The 18,400-nt window shown below is 34.6% G+C and overlaps 2 protein-coding genes across 2 annotated transcripts; one reads left to right on the top strand and one right to left on the bottom strand.

The window, feature by feature from the left end:
- The first annotated feature begins 9,086 nt into the window (after positions 1-9,086).
- LOC139893189 (small ribosomal subunit protein uS17) lies at positions 9,087-10,679 on the top strand. The gene is made up of 6 exons (XM_071876335.1): positions 9,087-9,174; positions 9,266-9,306; positions 9,435-9,535; positions 10,055-10,199; positions 10,296-10,385; positions 10,563-10,679. Exons 1-6 carry the CDS (start codon positions 9,163-9,165, stop codon positions 10,651-10,653), a joined length of 480 nt encoding a protein of 159 aa, XP_071732436.1. The 5' UTR covers positions 9,087-9,162; the 3' UTR covers positions 10,654-10,679.
- A 1,705-nt stretch (positions 10,680-12,384) lies between these two features.
- On the bottom strand, positions 12,385-17,989 carry LOC139893188 (J domain-containing protein spf31-like). Its single transcript, XM_071876334.1, has 9 exons — positions 17,782-17,989; positions 16,306-16,396; positions 16,129-16,189; positions 15,078-15,155; positions 14,594-14,667; positions 13,955-14,068; positions 13,721-13,828; positions 13,060-13,098; positions 12,385-12,607 (listed from the first exon to the last, which is right to left on the bottom strand). Exons 1-9 carry the CDS (start codon positions 17,889-17,891, stop codon positions 12,524-12,526), a joined length of 759 nt encoding a protein of 252 aa, XP_071732435.1. The 5' UTR covers positions 17,892-17,989; the 3' UTR covers positions 12,385-12,523.
- Positions 17,990-18,400: the final 411 nt, after the last annotated feature.

Raw genomic sequence — 18,400 nt, 5'->3', positions numbered from 1 at the left:
TTCTTGACAAACAAAACAGGAGCTCCCCACGGTGATGTGCTTGGTCGAATGAAACCACGCTCTAAAAGTTCTTGTAATTGGCTTTGCAGTTCTTTCATCTCGCTGGGTGCGAGTCTGTAAGGAGCACGAGCTATTGGTGCAGCTCCTGGTACAAGATCTATTTGAAATTCAACGGATCGATGTGGGGGTAATCCCGGTAATTCTTTCGGAAATACATCGGGAAATTCTTTTGCAATGGGAACATCATTGATGCTCTTTTCTTCAGTTTGTACTTTCTCGACGTGTGCTAGAACAGCATAGCAACCTTTTCTTATTAGTTTTTGTGCCTTCAAATTACTAATAAGATGTAGCTTCGTGTTGCCCTTTTCTCCGTACACCATTAAGGGTTTTCCTTTTTCTCGTATAATGCGAATTGCATTTTTGTAACAAACGATCTCTGCTTTCACTTCTTTCAACCAGTCCATACCGATTATCACATCAAAACTCCCTAACTCTACTGGTATCAAATCAATCTTAAATGTTTCGCTAACCAGTTTAATTTCTCGATTCCGACATATATTATCTGCTGAAATTAATTTACCATTTGCTAATTCGAGTAAAAATTTACTATCCAAAGGCGTCAATGGACAACTTAATTTAGCACAAAAATCTCTACTCATATAGCTTCTATCCGCACCCGAATCAAATAAAACGTAAGCAGATTTATTGTCAATAAGAAACGTACCCGTAACAAGCTCCGGGTCTTCCTGTGCCTCTGCCGCATTAATATTGAAAACTCTTCCGCGGCCTTGTCCATTCGTGTTCTCCTGGTTCGGGCAATTTCTAATAATGTGGCCCGGTTTTCCACATTTATAACAAACTACATTGGCATAACTTGCTCTGACACTACTTGCTCCGCCATTACTCGTTCCGACACCATTTGTTCCTTTCGTTCTATTAACCCCTGGTCCGTAGACCTCACACTTCGCCGCGCAATGACCATTTCTTTTACACTTGTTGCAAAATTTGGTGCAGAACCCCGAGTGATACTTTTCACACCTTTGGCATAGCTGCTTCTGATTGTTGTTGTTGTTGCGGTTATTATTGTTGTTGGGATGATTGTTGTAGTTGCTGTTGTTGTTGTTGTTGTTGTTGTTGTTGGGCCGTTTGTTGTAGTTGCGATTGATGTTGCGATTGTTGGGATAATTGTTGCGATTATTGTTGTAATTGCTGTTGTTGTTGTATTGGTGATTCTTATCACCGTTTTCCTCCCACTTTCTTTTGACTTGTTTCACATTGGCCTCTTCAGCAGTCTGTTCTTTAATTCTTTCTTCAATCTGGTTCACTAGTTTGTGAGCCATTCTACATGCCTGTTGTATGGAGGCGGGCTCGTGTGAACTTATATCTTCTTGGATTCTTTCCGGTAATCCTTTCACAAAAGCGTCGATCTTCTCTTCCTCATCTTCGAATGCTCCCGGACACAATAGGCACAATTCTGTGAATCGTCTTTCGTACGTGGTAATATCAAATCCTTGGGTTCGTAACCCTCTAAGTTCTGTCTTGAGCTTATTGACCTCGGTTCTGGGACGGTACTTCTCGTTCATCAAGTGCTTGAATGCTGACCACGGTAGTGCGTACGCATCGTCTTGTCCCACTTGCTCTAGATAGGTATTCCACCATGTTAACGCAGAACCTGTGAAGGTATGCGTAGCGTACTTTACTTTGTCCTCTTCAGTACACTTACTTATGGCAAACACCGATTCGACCTTCTCGGTCCACCGTTTCAATCCGATCGGTCCTTCGGTTCCATCAAATTCCAAAGGTTTGCAGGCAGTGAATTCTTTGTAGGTGCATCCTACACGATTTCCTGTACTGCTAGATCCAAGGTTATTGTTGGTATGTAGCGCAGCCTGTACTGCGGCTATGTTTGAAGCTAGAAAAGTACGGAATTCCTCTTCATTCATATTCACGGTGTGTCGAGTAGTCGGTGCCATTTCCTTCAAAATAGTCAAATGGAACAAGTTAATCATACAGAATATTAAGAGTAGTTAATAGTATTTCGTAGCATAATATGAACTCATTTATAAAAGCTTTTTCTTCATATTAGCGTTTTATAAGTTTAAATTCGGGTAGTACCTACCCGTTAAGTTCATACTTAGTAGCTAATATACAATTCAACTACTACAATTCTATATGAAAAACTGATTATAATTATATTTCGCGTTCAAACTTTTATACAATATTTTACAAACTTACAATACCACTTATTTTACATAAAGCATGAAATATAGCAGACAATAACTTTGATACAAGATAGTTGTGAAGATAATTCTAGCTAGTACACAAGTTGTTCAGCAAAGGCAATAAATACACGTAATTCATACGTCCAGAAACAAGTCATGCATTCTGGTTTTACTAGGACTACTTCCCATCCTTGGTCTTGTGGAACATAACCGTTATGGCCGTTGATAAGACAGCGTGTTGTAACGTCGTCAAAGGGACGAGGGTTACGTAATGTCCAACAGTCCCGTAACAATCTAAAAACCTCATTTCTTACCCCAATTACCGACTTCGTCACTTGTGGAAACGTTTTGTTTAATAGTTGTAGCCCGATGTTCTTGTTCTCACTTTGGTGAGAAGCGAACATTACTAATCCGTAAGCATAACATGCTTCTTTATGTTGCATGTTAGCCGCTTTTTCTAAATCACGAAGTCCAATATTCGGATATATTGAGTCAAAATAATTTCTTAACCCGTTGCGTAAAATAGCATTTGGGTTCCCCGCAATATATGCGTCAAAGTAAACACATCGTAACTTATGGGTTTCCCAATGTGATATCCCCCATCTTTCAAACGAAAGTCTCTTATAAACCAAGACATTCTTGGAACGTTCTTCGAATGTCTTACAAACTGATCTCGCCTTAAATAGTTGTGCCGAGGAATTCTGACCGACTCTAGACAAGATTTCATCAATCATGTCTCCGGGTAGGTCTCTTAAAATATTGGGTTGTCTATCCATTTTGTGTTTTTAAACTGTAAAATAGACAAGAGTTAGATTCATAAAAAATACTTATTAATACAAGCAATTTTTACATATATCATAAAGCATAAGCACACTATATTACATATATTACACCACACGAATACAACTATCTTATTCCGACTCGCTTGTTTCTTCTTCTTTAGTTTTGGTTCGTTTTCCCAAGTTTCTAGGGATATATGATGTTCCCCTAATACGAGCCGTTATTTTCCACATTGGTTTAGAAAAACCTGGTGGTTTAGAGGTTCCTGGGTCATTGTTACAACTTAAGGACTTCGGGGGTTGACGATACATATAAAGTTCATCGGGGTTGGAATTAGATTTCTCTATTTTTATGCCCTTTCCCTTATTATTTTCTTTTGCCTTTTTAAATTCAGTTGGGGTAATTTCTATAACATCATCGGAATTCTCGTCGGAATCCGATTCATCGGAGAATTTGTAATCCTCCCAATATTTTGCTTCCTTGGCGGAAACACCATTGACCATAATTAACCTTGGTCGGTTGGTTGAGGATTTTCTTTTACTTAACCGTTTTATTATTTCCCCCACCGGTTCTACTTCTTCATCCGGTTCCGATTCTTCTTCCGGTTCCGATTCTTCTTCCGGTTCCGACTCTTCTTCCGGTTCCTCTTCGGGAACTTGTGAATCAGTCCACGAATCATTCCAATTTACATTTGACTCTTCATTATTATTAGGTGAGTCAATGGGACTTGTTCTAGAGGTATACATCTATCACATAATATCAAACGCGTTAAGAGATTAATATATCACATAATATTCACATGTTAAAAATATATAGTTTCCAACAAAATTTGTTAAGCAATCATTTTTCAAGTAAACACGGTCGAAGTCCAGACTCACTAATGCATCCTAACAACCTTGATAAGACACACTAATGCAAAATTCTGGTTCTCTAAGACCAACGCTCGGATACCAACTGAAATGTCCCGTTCTTATTGATTAAAAACGTTCCATATTAATTGATTTCGTTGCGAGGTTTTGACCTCTATATGAGACGTTTTTCAAAGACTGCATTCATTTTTAAAACAAACCATAACCTTTATTTCATAAATAAAGGTTTAAAAAGCTTTACGTAGATTATCAAATAATGATAATCTAAAATATCCTGTTTACACACGACCATTACATAATGGTTTACAATACAAATATGTTACATCGAAATCAGTTTCTTGAATGCAGTTTTTACACAATATCATACAAACATGGACTCCAAATCTTGTCCTTATTTTAGTATGTAACAGCAGAAGCTCTTAGTATTCACCTGAGAATAAACATGCTTTAAACGTCAACAAAAATGTTGGTGAGTTATAGGTTTAACCTATATATATCAAATCGTAACAATAGACCACAAGATTTCATATTTCAATACACATCCCATACATAGAGATAAAAATCATTCATATGGTGAACACCTGGTAACCGACATTAACAAGATGCATATATATAAGAATATCCCCATCATTCCGGGACACCCTTCGGATATGATATAAATTTCGAAGTACTAAAGCATCCGGTACTTTGGATGGGGTTTGTTAGGCCCAATAGATCTATCTTTAGGATTCGCGTCAATTAGGGTGTCTGTTCCCTAATTCTTAGATTACCAGACTTAATAAAAAGGGGCATATTCGATTTCGATAATTCAACCATAGAATGTAGTTTCACGTACTTGTGTCTATTTTGTAAATCATTTATAAAACCTGCATGTATTCTCATCCCAAAAATATTAGATTTTAAAAGTGGGACTATAACTCACTTTCACAGATTTTTACTTCGTCGAGAAGTAAGACTTGGCCACTGGTTGATTCACGAACCTATAACAATATATACATATATATCAAAGTATGTTCAAAATATATTTACAACACTTTTAATATATTTTGATGTTTTAAGTTTATTAAGTCAGCTGTCCTCGTTAGTAACCTACAACTAGTTGTCCACAATTAGATGTACAGAAATAAATCGATAAATATTATCTTGAATCAATCCATGACCCAGTGTATACATATCTCAGTATTGATCACAACTCAAACTATATATATTTTGGAATCAACCTCAACCCTGTATAGCTAACTCCAACATTCACATATAGAGTGTCTATGGTTGTTCCGAAATATATATAGATGTGTCGACATGATAGGTCGAAACATTGTATACGTGTCTATGGTATCTCAAGATTACATAATATACAATACAAGTTGATTAAGTTATGGTTGGAATAGATTTGTTACCAATTTTCACGTAGCTAAAATGAGAAAAATTATCCAATCTTGTTTTACCCATAACTTCTTCATTTTAAATCCGTTTTGAGTGAATCAAATTGCTATGGTTTCATATTGAACTCTATTTTATGAATCTAAACAGAAAAGTATAGGTTTATAGTCAGAAAAATAAGTTACAAGTCATTTTTGTAAAGGTAGTCATTTCAGTCGAAAGAACGACGTCTAGATGACCATTTTAGAAAACATACTTCCACTTTGAGTTTAACCATAATTTTTGGATATAGTTTCATGTTCATAATAAAAATCATTTTCTCAGAATAACAACTTTTAAATCAAAGTTTATCATAGTTTTTAATTAACTAACCCAAAACAGTCCGCGGTGTTACTACGACGGCGTAAATCCGGTTTTACGGTATTTTTCGTGTTTCCAGGTTTTAAATCATTAAGTTAGCATATCATATAGATATAGAACATGTGTTTAGTTAATTTTAAAAGTCAAGTTAGAAGGATTAACTTTTGTTTGCGAACAAGTTTAGAATTAACTAAACTATGTTCTAGTAATTACGAGTTTAAACCTTCGAATAAGATAGTTTTATATATATGAATCGAATGATGTTATGAACATCATTACTACCTCAAGTTTAGTAGTTAAACCTACTGGAAGTGACAAGAAATGATCTAGCTTCAAAGGATCTTGGATGGCTTGAAAGTTCTTGAAGTAGGATCATGACACAAAAACAAGTTCAAGTAAGATTTTTGCTCGAATTAAGATAGTTTATAGTTATAGAAATTGAATCAAAGTTTGAATATGAATATTACCTTGAATAAGAAAGATAACCTACTGTATATAACAAAGGTTTCTTGATCTTAGATGATTACTTGGAATGGATTAGAAAGCTTGGAAGTAAATTAGTAAACTTGAAGGGATTTTTGAAGTATTCTTGAAGTGTTCTTCCTATGATGATTATAGCTTGATTCTTGAAGTGATTTTTGATGAAGATGATGATTAACTACTGGAAAAATACGTTCATAATAGTGTGGGTGTGTTGAGAGAGAATTAGAAAGAGATTTGGAAGTGAAATGGAGTGAATGATGAGTGTTAATTGGTGAGTGGTGAGTGGGGTTAAAAGGAGTTCTAGTTAGTTGACTAGCTCATGGTAGAAGTTAAAATTGATTAGTCATACATGACATAATCAAGAGTGGAATCCCATGCTAGTTCCTATTTGTATATACCCATAGTAAGTACGTTTTGAAGCTGTGTATAATACGGGTAAGAATACGACTAGAATTCTTGATGAAAGAAAAGAATGGGAAAGTAACTGTAACCATTTTCGTTAAGTATGAGTGTTTTGATATATGTCTTGAAGTCTTCCAAAAGTATTTTAATACATCTAAATACACTACATGTATATACATTTTAACGGAGTCGTTAAGTCATCGTTAGTCGTTACATGTAAGTGTTGTTTTGAAACCTTTAAGTTAACGATCTCAATTAATATTGTTAACCCATTGTTTATTATATCTAATGAGATGTTAAATTATTATATTATCATGATATTATGATATATTAATATATCTTAATATGATATATATACATTTAAATGTCGTTACAACGATAATCGTTACATATATGTCTCGTTTCGAAATCCTTAAGTTAGTAGTCTTATTTATATGTATATAACTCATTGTTAATATACTTATGGAGATACTTACTTATCATAATCTCATGTTAACCATATGTATATCCATATATATATCATCATGTCGTTTTTACAAGTTTTAACGTTCGTGAATCGCCGGTCAACTTGGGTGGTCAATTGTCTATATGAAACATATTTCAATTAATCAAGTCTTAACAAGTTTGATTGCTTAACATGTTGGAAACATTTAATCATGTAAATATCAATCTCAATTAATATATATAAACATGGAAAAGTTCGGGTCACTACATCAGTGACTGAAAAAGACTCAGTCGATGAACGTTTCCAAAATAAGGCCCTCGGTACTCCATTCTTGTGTGTCTTGTGGGCAAAACTTTTAATGGTTCGTCGATATGCCTCAAGAATCCAAATCTACCAAATTAAATAAATAAGGACCCATTAAATAATATACGATTCAAATGTATTAATATTATCCAAATCTACCAAACTTTTATTTTTATTTACCTTAAATGACCACATAAAACCCGCCAAAGTATAACCCTTTCCGACCTCTAACTGACTTTCCCGAGCTTCAAATCCATCTTTAACTACGGGGTAAGTGGCATCCCAAATACGATTACCCCACGGGTAGTCATTCAATTTAGCAAAGTTTTCGACTAACCAAATGTATTTTTTGCTCACCACATGAATCCCTTGCTTACCCATAAATGCTCTCTCCACAATCAAAATAATGGCTAGTCGCACGACATCTTCATCACTAACCACAAAATCATCACCATTATATAAAAGTTTTTGAATATCGTTAATTGTAATGTTTGCGTTATCTTTACGTTTTGGGAAACAACGTCGTCTAATCGGTGGTGTTTCAACATCATAACTTCTTGGAATGTAATGTGCCATGTCCGTGCGACGACTAAACCTAAACCCCATGATGAGACAAAATTCCCGCCTACTAAATCTAATTTTGAAATTCGTACGGAAAGTAAACCATATTTCCTCGTCATCAGCTGGGTACTTTTCGTCTATTCCTGTCGGCCGCTCACTTTTTCTTTGGAGCATTGCATGTATAAGGCCGAGATCATTGCCCGTGTATAGAAGATTTAGCCAAGGACCAAAACAAGTTCCCCTAAAAAAATTTTGTTGATTTTCAGTCATTAATGCCTTTACTTGAGGTATAACATTCAACATATTCTTCATCGTCAACTTCGCCTCAACATATCCCTGAAACGCACAGTTATTCAGCAAAAATATACAGGCGCAAGGACGCAAGTATTACCTTGCGTCAGGTTAATCACACAGGCGCAAAGGCGCAAGACGTGCCTTGCGCCTACTACTTTTACTAAGCGCAAGGACGCAAGAAGTGCCTTGCGCCTCTACCAGCTTGCGGTTTTATGCCACTTAAAAAAATCGCGTTCCAGTTTTTATAATATGTTAGTTACCAAAGAATGTAACTTAAACAAATCTCACAACAATTTAATTGAGGTTTGCATCACCAAGCTCGTTGAAGCATTACATCGAACATTTGGTGTGCAACATAACTTATAAATAAATTTCGACATAATAAATGAGTAATCGAACGAGAATAGTTAAAAGGATAAACTTACCTGATCTTGTGACATCTTGATGGAGTTTTTTGTCGGTTTTTTTTTCCCTTACTTTTACTCAAAACGCCAATCGTGGTGGTGATGGTGATGGTGTGGTCGCGGAGATGATGTACTGATGGTGGTGGTGATGGTGATGGTGATGGTGGTGGTGATGGTGATGGTGATGGTGATGCTCAGAAGAAGGGTCGCAAGGGTAGACAGGTCGCAAGTGCAAGGATCTTCGTAATCGTCGTCTGTCGCAAATAGGTCGCAAGGAGTCAGTCTGTCGGTGTGTTTGTGTATGTGGTGTCTGTTTCGTATATATGACCTAATTTTTTAACACAAGGACGCAAGTCGCAAGGTCTCTTGCGCCTTGCGCGGGCAATTTCTCATTTTTTTTTTTTTTTGGTTCCACCTCATAAAGGGGTAAAAAAAAATGGGCAAATAGGTGATAAGCCCAAAAAAATAAAGACAAACAAGCCCACAAAACATCGAATTTCTAAAATCCTTATGGACGGGCCCAGACCAACTTAAAAGCCCATAAAACCAACTAGACATACATATTAAACTCGTGGCCGAATTACATTCTCCTAGGGTTTATTTTCTTCATTTCTGTATTTCCAACCGCCGCTGCAAAAGCTTCTAACCTTTCAACAACAATGGCTGAACAGGTATGTTATTTCACACATTTCATCTTCATCTGTTGTATAAGCTATTAATATATCATGTGTTCTTATATATGTTCTATGCAATTAATCACAGACCGAAAAGGCGTTTTTGAAGCAACCGAAAGTGTTCCTCTGGTTAGATATAAACCCTAGCTTTTATAGTTTATGTTATTGTCGTTAAGTTACATTTAATTGTTGATTAGATGCAGTGAAATATGAAATAATTGGTGGACTAATGTCTTGATAACTTGATGGCTAATTAGCTCGAAGAAAAGTGGCAAAGGAAAGAGACCTGGAAAGGGTGGAAACAGATTCTGGAAAAGTATTGGTCTCGGATTTAAGACTCCCAGAGAGGCTATTGATGGTATTTATACTTTTGTACATTCATTTTTATAGCTATTGTGTATATGTGTATATTGGTTATTTGTTTCTAATGATACTGATACTGATATGTGAGTCTGTTATGACTAAACTACTGTGAACATAGTTCTTAAATTTTTAAAGACAATGTAGTGTGGATATGAACCCTGTGTGTTATTGTATTTGCATAGAGAAGTTATTGCACTTTGAAGTTAGTATCTACTAATGAAGAGTTGCTCATTATGTTGATACTTTTTTCTGTGATCTTTTTTGTTTTCATATAATGAGTAGAATCATGTTCGTTTTTATGGTAAATGGAAGTTTTGTATTAGACTTACTAAGTTGCTAACTGCTCACATATTTTCATATGAAAACTAGCACATAATACCAACTTATTAAATTGGCTCTTTGTGTCTTTGAACATATTTGTATGATCTTTTGTATTCATTGGCTGATACTATGTTTAGCCTATCAGATGTTACTTTATTATTCACATCATTTTTGTTTGGCTTGTGGATTTTAGGAACCTACATTGACAAGAAGTGTCCTTTCACTGGTGACGTATCCATTAGGGGCCGTATTCTAGCTGGTACATGCCATAGTGCTAAGATGATGAGGACTATCATTGTTCGAAGGGACTATCTTCATTATGTGAAGAAGTACCAAAGGTAAGTAAGCCTACATTTTTAGTGATAATGTTACAACTTTATTCTCCAAAAACTTAATCATTACTAAATTTAGTTACACGTGTTTCTAATATATAGGTACGAGAAGAGGCACTCAAACATTCCTGCTCACATTTCACCTTGTTTCCGTGTGAAGGAAGGTGATCATGTCACAGTTGGTCAATGCAGGTTTGTTCATCTTGTATAATATTTCACTTCATTTCATGATTTTCTGTACGTGATTTACAATAAATATGTTTTTCCTGCTAATGAAACTTGGTGCACCAAGGAGAGGCAGTTTGGTATCATGTTTTTCATTCAGTATTTGACTTTGACAAAAAAACCTTATAAATTTGGTTTTTGCAGACCATTGTCAAAGACAGTGAGGTTCAACGTCTTGAAGGTGATTCCAGCTGGATCGTCAGGCGGTGGGAAGAAAGCATTTACAGGAATATAAACGATTCGAGTCTTCAACTCCACTTTTTTTTTGCTTAAATGATGTAAAAGCCTATGATAACAAAAACTAGAGTTTATCCATCTATCAACCTTATTATTGTGCTGTTGTTTCTGGATTATGCATTTATGCAAGCACTTATGAGAGTTATCCAAGAATTTTTTCTTATGTGTTGTGTTTGCTGACATATTTTGACGTCTTCATTTTATTATACTTTACCAAAGAAAATCAACAATTTAGTTTTACTATGTCATTACTATTTTATTTTCAAGTTATAGGTTAATTTTTCTCTAATAACTCAAACGACTTGAGCCATTGAACTTGATCAGTTTGCTTGGGTTGTTTACAGTTTCTTTATCATCTCTATTTTTCTTGTTTGATATGATAAATGACTGAGAGAGTTATGATTAACACAAACATGATCGGTGTTTTCAAGTTTTCTTAAATTGACATTTTATTACCAGAATTGCTCAATGTTCTATAAGGATCTTGTTGTCTTAACGTGAGATGTTTCTGAAGGTACTGATAATGGATTCTTGGCTTTTCTGAAAATAGTTTTGAGATACTTGATTGGTGCTCTACCTTTTTGGTGCAAACAAAACGTTTGGGCCAAAATAAAAAATATCTATTGTTATATTTTGTGCATACAGGAACCAGTTTGCACTATTCGGGTGCTTGTAAACTTAGAGATAACATTGACGACTTGGAGTACGAGGACGCAATATTAAAAACACAATTTCATCTCTGTCATGAAGTATCCACCCATGGCACCTTTTCCATATCGTTTGGGGGTAAAGGGGAGGGGGGATGGCACCTTTTCCATATCGTTTGGGGGTAAAGGGGAGGGGGGTTTTACTTGGCCGTGCCCTTGGATCGGTTTCAATATTTCCTCCCGGGCAGCGATGAGGGCGGGGTTTATCGCTGCATCGGCATAGTCGAAACGGGAGATGATCGCAACGGGTGGTTAAAGTCCCCCTCGGGTGATCCCAATCGCTGTTAAAAAAAAAGATGGAAGAGATGGTGGTTTATTGGTTTTCGGGGGAGGAGATATGTCCGTGGAGGCTTTCGCGGCATTCAATTCACGTTTGGCCGAGGAGAGCGCGTCGGGCAATGGATCCACCGATGTGTTATCGTTCAAGATAGAGAATCGGTCCGGGAAGATTACTTTGAAAGAGACGGTCAATGGTAGATTGAAAAAGGCAGGTCCTAGAGGTTGATTGTTGTGATTCGTTTTGTGTACTTCATTTAATTTTGTGTAGTTTTTGGTTTTGATTAGTTGGTTTGTTTTTAGGTTCCAGGTTGTTAGGGAGGCTCGTTTTTAGATAGTTTGCGTGTCGATGGGTTGCTTTTAGGTGCGAGTTTTTCCAGTTCCCCCGTCTTTTTGTAATCCACGTTGAGGGCGTTTTCTTTAAAAACGACCTCATATCTATATGAGTTTGAAAAAAAATAAATAAAAAAATAAAGAAAACTAAAAAGTCCTTTCACAACCATAATGAGCAACACTCTAGATGGCTGTAAAATTCGTTAAAGGCTACTGGGAACTAACGATCATATCAGTGTCTTAATCGATTGGGAATTTGGGATCAGCAAATTTTTTTTTTTTTTTTGGCAAGGCTGGGATCAGCAACATCGTTGACTAACTAGACTTAACCTATATTGCATACAAGTTCCATTGTGTAAACATTAGAAAGTTCAAATACACTCTAATAAACATTAGAAAGCATTTAAGTGGGTATAGTTTAACTATGAAAAAAATGCAATATACAATGCACTTATACTGGCTACAAGAGGAAGTTACAAGGTTATTGTATTCAACAAACTAGATGAATATTAGGTTACAAGCTTGAGTTGCATTCAGTATTTGTAAACATGACTAACGCTTCACTGGCCTTTGAACGTATGTCTTGTTGGGGTCTTCTGTCTTCAGCTTTGGTGGTCGAAGTTCGCCTTTCTTCACCTACAGTCATTATAATTATCCAGCATCAGTCAGTCATTCGATGTTAACTTTCTGTATAGTTGGTTATCTTTGCTTACGATGGCCTTTTCAACTTATACTTATGATTATTACTCTTCAGGCTGTGATCATCTTTAATGGGTCAAAGGTGAAATCATGGGAATTAGCTTCAAGTAGAATGGCTCAAATGGGTGAAACGGGTAAAAAGTCGTCCAAATGTAGTATTAGAATACATTAAACATACTATATCATTAATTCCAACAAACTAGATTATTATTATTATAATAGTATAAATGGTTTTGAACAAATTTGTCACGCTAATTATTGATTAGACAACCCAATCCAACCCAACCCAAAAGGTACAAGGTAACTAACCGATTTGAGCCATTACCCAAACCGCCCATTTTTCAAAAGGTGACAAAGTGGTGAAGTAAAGGTAAAACAGAGTATATTACCTTCTTTCCCCCTTTCATGAAGTCCCTCCAGCTAGAAACCTGATTGAAAAGGAAGTCAGAGTTCAAAGTAATCAGCAATTCGGTATAAACTTATAACTATGAGATGAACATAAAATGACAAATGATTAACTGCAGCAAAAAAAACATGTTGCTTTTCTGTTTAGTATGGTGAAAATATAGATCACAAATATTATTAGTTGCAGGTCTTGTTTTGGCATATATGCTTTTGGGTAAATATATTATTGGTCACACCAGCCGTTTAAACCAGCTAGGCAACTATGTTTATTAGCCGGTCATCCATAAGTTCACATTTTAGCAACCACATAAAACCACACATTACAATCAAACTTACTTAGTAACCAAACACGAATCCACAAAATCATAACTAAATTAATACACCTTCCATCTCAGGTCAACATGTTTGACTTTATGACTATCAAGTGAGTTGTAGTTAAAACATGATGCTTACACTAAACTATATAATTGTTATATTAATATAATTATAATTATAATAATTATAATTATAATGTTCTATGATAATAGAACAAAATTGAACAAAAACATTGAATGAATGAACTATGGATTTGTCATTTAACATATTCATATCTATATCATATTTTTAATAGGAAATCGAAGGTAGTATTAAACAGAGAATACAAACCCTATTTTCCCTCGTTCCTTCCCACTGTTCCTCATGTTCACGTTTTCGTTTCCACATCTCTTTGGATTCTTCCTCATCTTTTTTCAATCTACCTTCCTCCTCAGAAATCTACACATATTTGATAAAACAAAGTGGGTACACATAGTGATAAAGTAAAAAGTTCTGTATAATATTTCTTGAAATTGAGCAGAATATATAAACTACACTATAAAAGAAAGATATCTTCAGACATACTCTCATCTGCATTTTTCTTCTTCGCCACTCTTGGTCAGTTAGTATTTGCCGAACCTTCAATTTTAGCTCATTCTGAAATTCATCTGATTTTTCATATTCTTGCTCATATTTTCCCTGTGAGGAAGTTCAGATAACAAAAACATCATTATCTAATCTAATTATATCAACGAAAAAAAATAATAAAAATAAAGTTAACCTAAATATGGTTTTAGATTGTACAGAAAGCAATTAACTACTTAAATAATCCAAATTTAGTTTCTGATTCAATATAGAAAGGACTCTCCACAATAGTACACTAGTTAATCTGAGTTTAGATTGATTAATCTTGTATCGTTAGAGTGATTGAAAAAACATACAATGGTTCTGCTCAATGCTATCAAAAATTCACATAGGTTTTCAAGATCAATTCAAGAAGTTGAGTTGCAAACACTGTTGCAGAACTCGGAAAAACTCTCCGAGTACTCGGTTAAAAGTTTGGGCCGAGTAGTCGATTCAAACTCGGTCAACCCTCGGTCAAAGAGTTTACACAGCCAAAACTTGGGATTACTCGGAAAATCGGACAAAGTCAAACTTGGTCAACTCCAATTACTCCGGTGGGAATACCATCACCGTTTAACCGTTTACCTAAGACTTAATTACCTCATCGACTAGTGACTTTAGCTTAGACGCAGTGTCTTTCTTCAGTTGTTTTTTCCTCTTCGCTCGAAGTTCTTCTGCAAATAAGTCAAGTAGATTTGCTATTATCATACTGGATGAACAAATTTGGGGTTATCATAAAGTACAAATATCACTAAAGAACAGAAGCTGATCTCTGCATTCTAACATTCCAAAACCAACCATCAGTAAATTCAATATTTCAAATTTTAAGGTCAACATTGTTAAGTGTGAACATTCAATCAAGTTGCATGATCTGCAAACTACAATTATACTGAGACTAATGTGTAGCAATTACAGTGCAAAAGCATTATTATGTTGAATATATGTATGCATATATACAAACATACATAGAACATAACATTAGATGGAAAATATGATATAACATGAAGTAATTAAGTTTCTGTCGAGTGATTTGAAAAATAAATGACCTACTACTGTTGATGCATAATTTAGGTTTCATACAAACCTCTTGCTGCATTAACTTGATTAACAAGATACTCCCTTTCTTGCGGATCAAGTAATAATTGTTGAGCTTTTGCAAGTGCTGCATAAAACAAAAACTGATATAAGTATCATAGTACAATATGTGTTAGTAAGCAATGATACATGCATTTGCAAGACAAAAAACCAAAAATGATAGAATATGTACTTTCTCTACGTAGTTTCTTTAAGGCAACATAATGTATTAAAATATGTATGTTCCCAGGATATACTCGTAGTATCGAAATATTTGTATTTGTATACATAGCTTATATTAAGCACTATCCATCTCAATGAGTTTTTGGCTTTTGATATACTACCACTATTTAGAAAGTTCATCTTTTATTAAGCTCTTGAATAAAAGTTGCATCTTTATACGATTTCAAAAGGATTAAGATGCTTTAGAAATGTAGAGTGACATACTATCGTCTCAACAATAAAATGATATATAAAAAACTTATAATTATGTAAAGGGTCAGAACTTAAATGGCCCGAATTACAATTATAATATAACTTCAACCACAAGAGCAATTACAAAAAATAATTTTTCAAATTTTATCCTTCAAATATATGGCCAGACACCTTCAAAAACTTTTTCCACAGATATCTATCTGAGCTCCACAAAAAAAAAAAAAGTTCTAGCATTAATATCATCAAAAAAGATAAGTAAATCATATGAACGTTTATCCTAGTGGGGTCCTCCTTAGTTCTTTATGTAATGGATTGTGAGTTTATACATATAACCCAGGTAGACCCCCTTCTTGTTATCATTTGAAGTAACTAGATAAAGGTTCATAAAAAATCCAAATAATATATTTACACTAGTAGGTGTTAATTCAAAAATATTTTAAAAGAAAAAAAACACAAGACACTAATCACTAATCATAACTAAATTTTGTTATATGTACTATATAACAATCCTTAAAGAAAAAACAATCAAACAGCTCTATAGTAAGAAACCCTAACAATTTACTATAACATGAAATATAGTTAGAAGATGCAGAAGCCATGGATATTAAGAAATACAATATACGTACCACCAAATGCTTCTTTTGCCTTAGGATGCTTGCATTTGTCAGGATGGACCAGCAATGATAACTGCATATCGAAGTTACACATATTAAAGGGTGTCACTAAAGGACGCCATGTAATCTCAAACACCGGGAAAAAAAAAATATTCTAATAATAACACACTATAAGAACGAAGATATCACCTTACGATATTGCTTTTTCACTTCTTCTGGAGTTGAATCAAATGGTAGATTTAGATATTCAAATGCATTTAGCTTAAAGCATGAAAGAATCCTGTGAATATTCGTATTCCAAAACCCATGTATTAGATCACAATATAATGTCTCAAATTGTACAACATACAGAGTGGAAATTTTACAATGTATGAGTGACAATAAGAGCAATTAATGGTGCCCTTATAAGGAATCAATAATGACACCAAAATCGCAAACATAAACAAATCATAATCTATATTCGTATATTATTATCATCATAACGCATGATTACATAAATGAGATTCCAGAATATAGAAGTTGAAATCGACAAGGATACAATAAAGAAGAACTACATGACTGTCCCAACTAATACGGCTAAGTAATAAAGATCATCTTAGAGCAACAATTAACATGATGAATAAGTATCCTAATGCTTCCCAATACGTTACTCCTAATAATCCCAATTATTAACAATATACAGCTACCTACAAATTCATGACCACTTTCTTTAAACTTCCATCAGCATGTTATCTTCTTATTAGAATGAGAACTGGTCGTTAGAAAGCATTCTATAAACCAAACTGTATGAGAATTTTAATTATCATTTACAAAAAAAAAAAAAAAAAAAAAAAGCAGTTATGCTTTACACAAATGAATCACTTATGCATATCCACATGCCACCACTAAATTCCCAATATTAAGTACTACAAGACGACAATATCATCTATATCTACGTAGCTTTTAAAGCACTTTAAATTTTTACTTCATTAGCCCAAGCACAGCCAGTCTTTAATTGCTCCAAGTCACCGATATTCAGTACATGTTCAGAAAATTCTTCCTATCCTAGTTCCTTGAAGGCAACAAACCATTAATTGGAGTTCATTTACACTTTAAGCATTATGTGTATCATTAAGGCATGGATCGAACAAAAGCAAAGCTTCCCGATTTCCCATTAAAGTGCTGAATCCAGGTAAAGGTAAGAATAGGTTTCACAGCATTCAACCTATTTGTTATCTTCTTTTCCATTAAGAAAGATCTGTCAATCTACATCTAATGTATACCACCAACCAATCAAAGCATCTCATTCGATATTTTAATCATTTAACAAGCCATAACTTCATCTCGGATTCTCGGATGCAACAAAGCATTAATTGAAGCTCCATTTACACTTTAAGCATTACATGTATCATTAAAAGATAAAAATAGGTTTCACAACATTCAACATAGAGTTTTAACGAACCTTTTCATGCTAGTTATATGCATATCTTACAAAATTCAACATTAATTTATAGTTAATTAATCATCCTACATGTTATTAAGCAACCACATATGCACCAAACGATACCAATTTATGCAAGTAATACAAATAACTTAGGGCACAAAACTAAATAGACATGAAAAATAATTTATACTCCGTAATTTATAAGTATTTATAAAAAAGGTGAAAGAGGGAAATGGTAAAACCTAGCGACTTCGTTATCGCGTTCAACTTCGCTAACTTCAGCGTAGAAATTTTTGAGAAGCAAATCGTCATCAATTGATGATGATGATGTTGATGTGTTGGCTTCTCCCATCGTTTTAATTATCTCCGAAGCCCCCTTTTTTGGTTTCCAGTGAATTTGGTCGGCTTCGCGTACAGATGAAATTGCTCACAGGGTTACTCTGATTAATTATTTATTTTTCAAAAAGGCACAAAAAAAAAAAAAAAAAGGAGAACATAGCATGCTCATCTATTATAAAAGACGCGAGACGGGGTCGAAACGGTAGCGATCTCAAAATGTCTGATATTGCTCGAAATATACATAATAATCTTCGCAATATCTCCCTACATTCGTGGCATTTCGATACAATTTGTGATGACTAGTGAGCGGTTTGTGTATATGGTCATTTCGGGACAAAAGTGGTGCAAAAGATCATATTTATGCATGAGAAATCAATTTTTAGGCTTAAGGAATGAATCAAGTGAAGTTTTAGGGTTAAAAAGCCAAGTTTCAAGCAAGAACGTCGTTCCAAATGGCCAGAACGTCGTTCCGCAGCACTAGAAAATGGGAAATCGAAGTCAGAAACTTTTCAGACTTTCTAG

The sequence above is a fragment of the Rutidosis leptorrhynchoides genome, chromosome 2 (assembly GCF_046630445.1).
Source record: "Rutidosis leptorrhynchoides isolate AG116_Rl617_1_P2 chromosome 2, CSIRO_AGI_Rlap_v1, whole genome shotgun sequence".
In the NCBI taxonomy this organism is placed as follows: domain Eukaryota; kingdom Viridiplantae; phylum Streptophyta; class Magnoliopsida; order Asterales; family Asteraceae; genus Rutidosis; species Rutidosis leptorrhynchoides.
The sequence above is the reverse complement of the archived record's forward strand: the minus strand, read 5'-3'. Positions and strand labels throughout refer to the sequence as shown.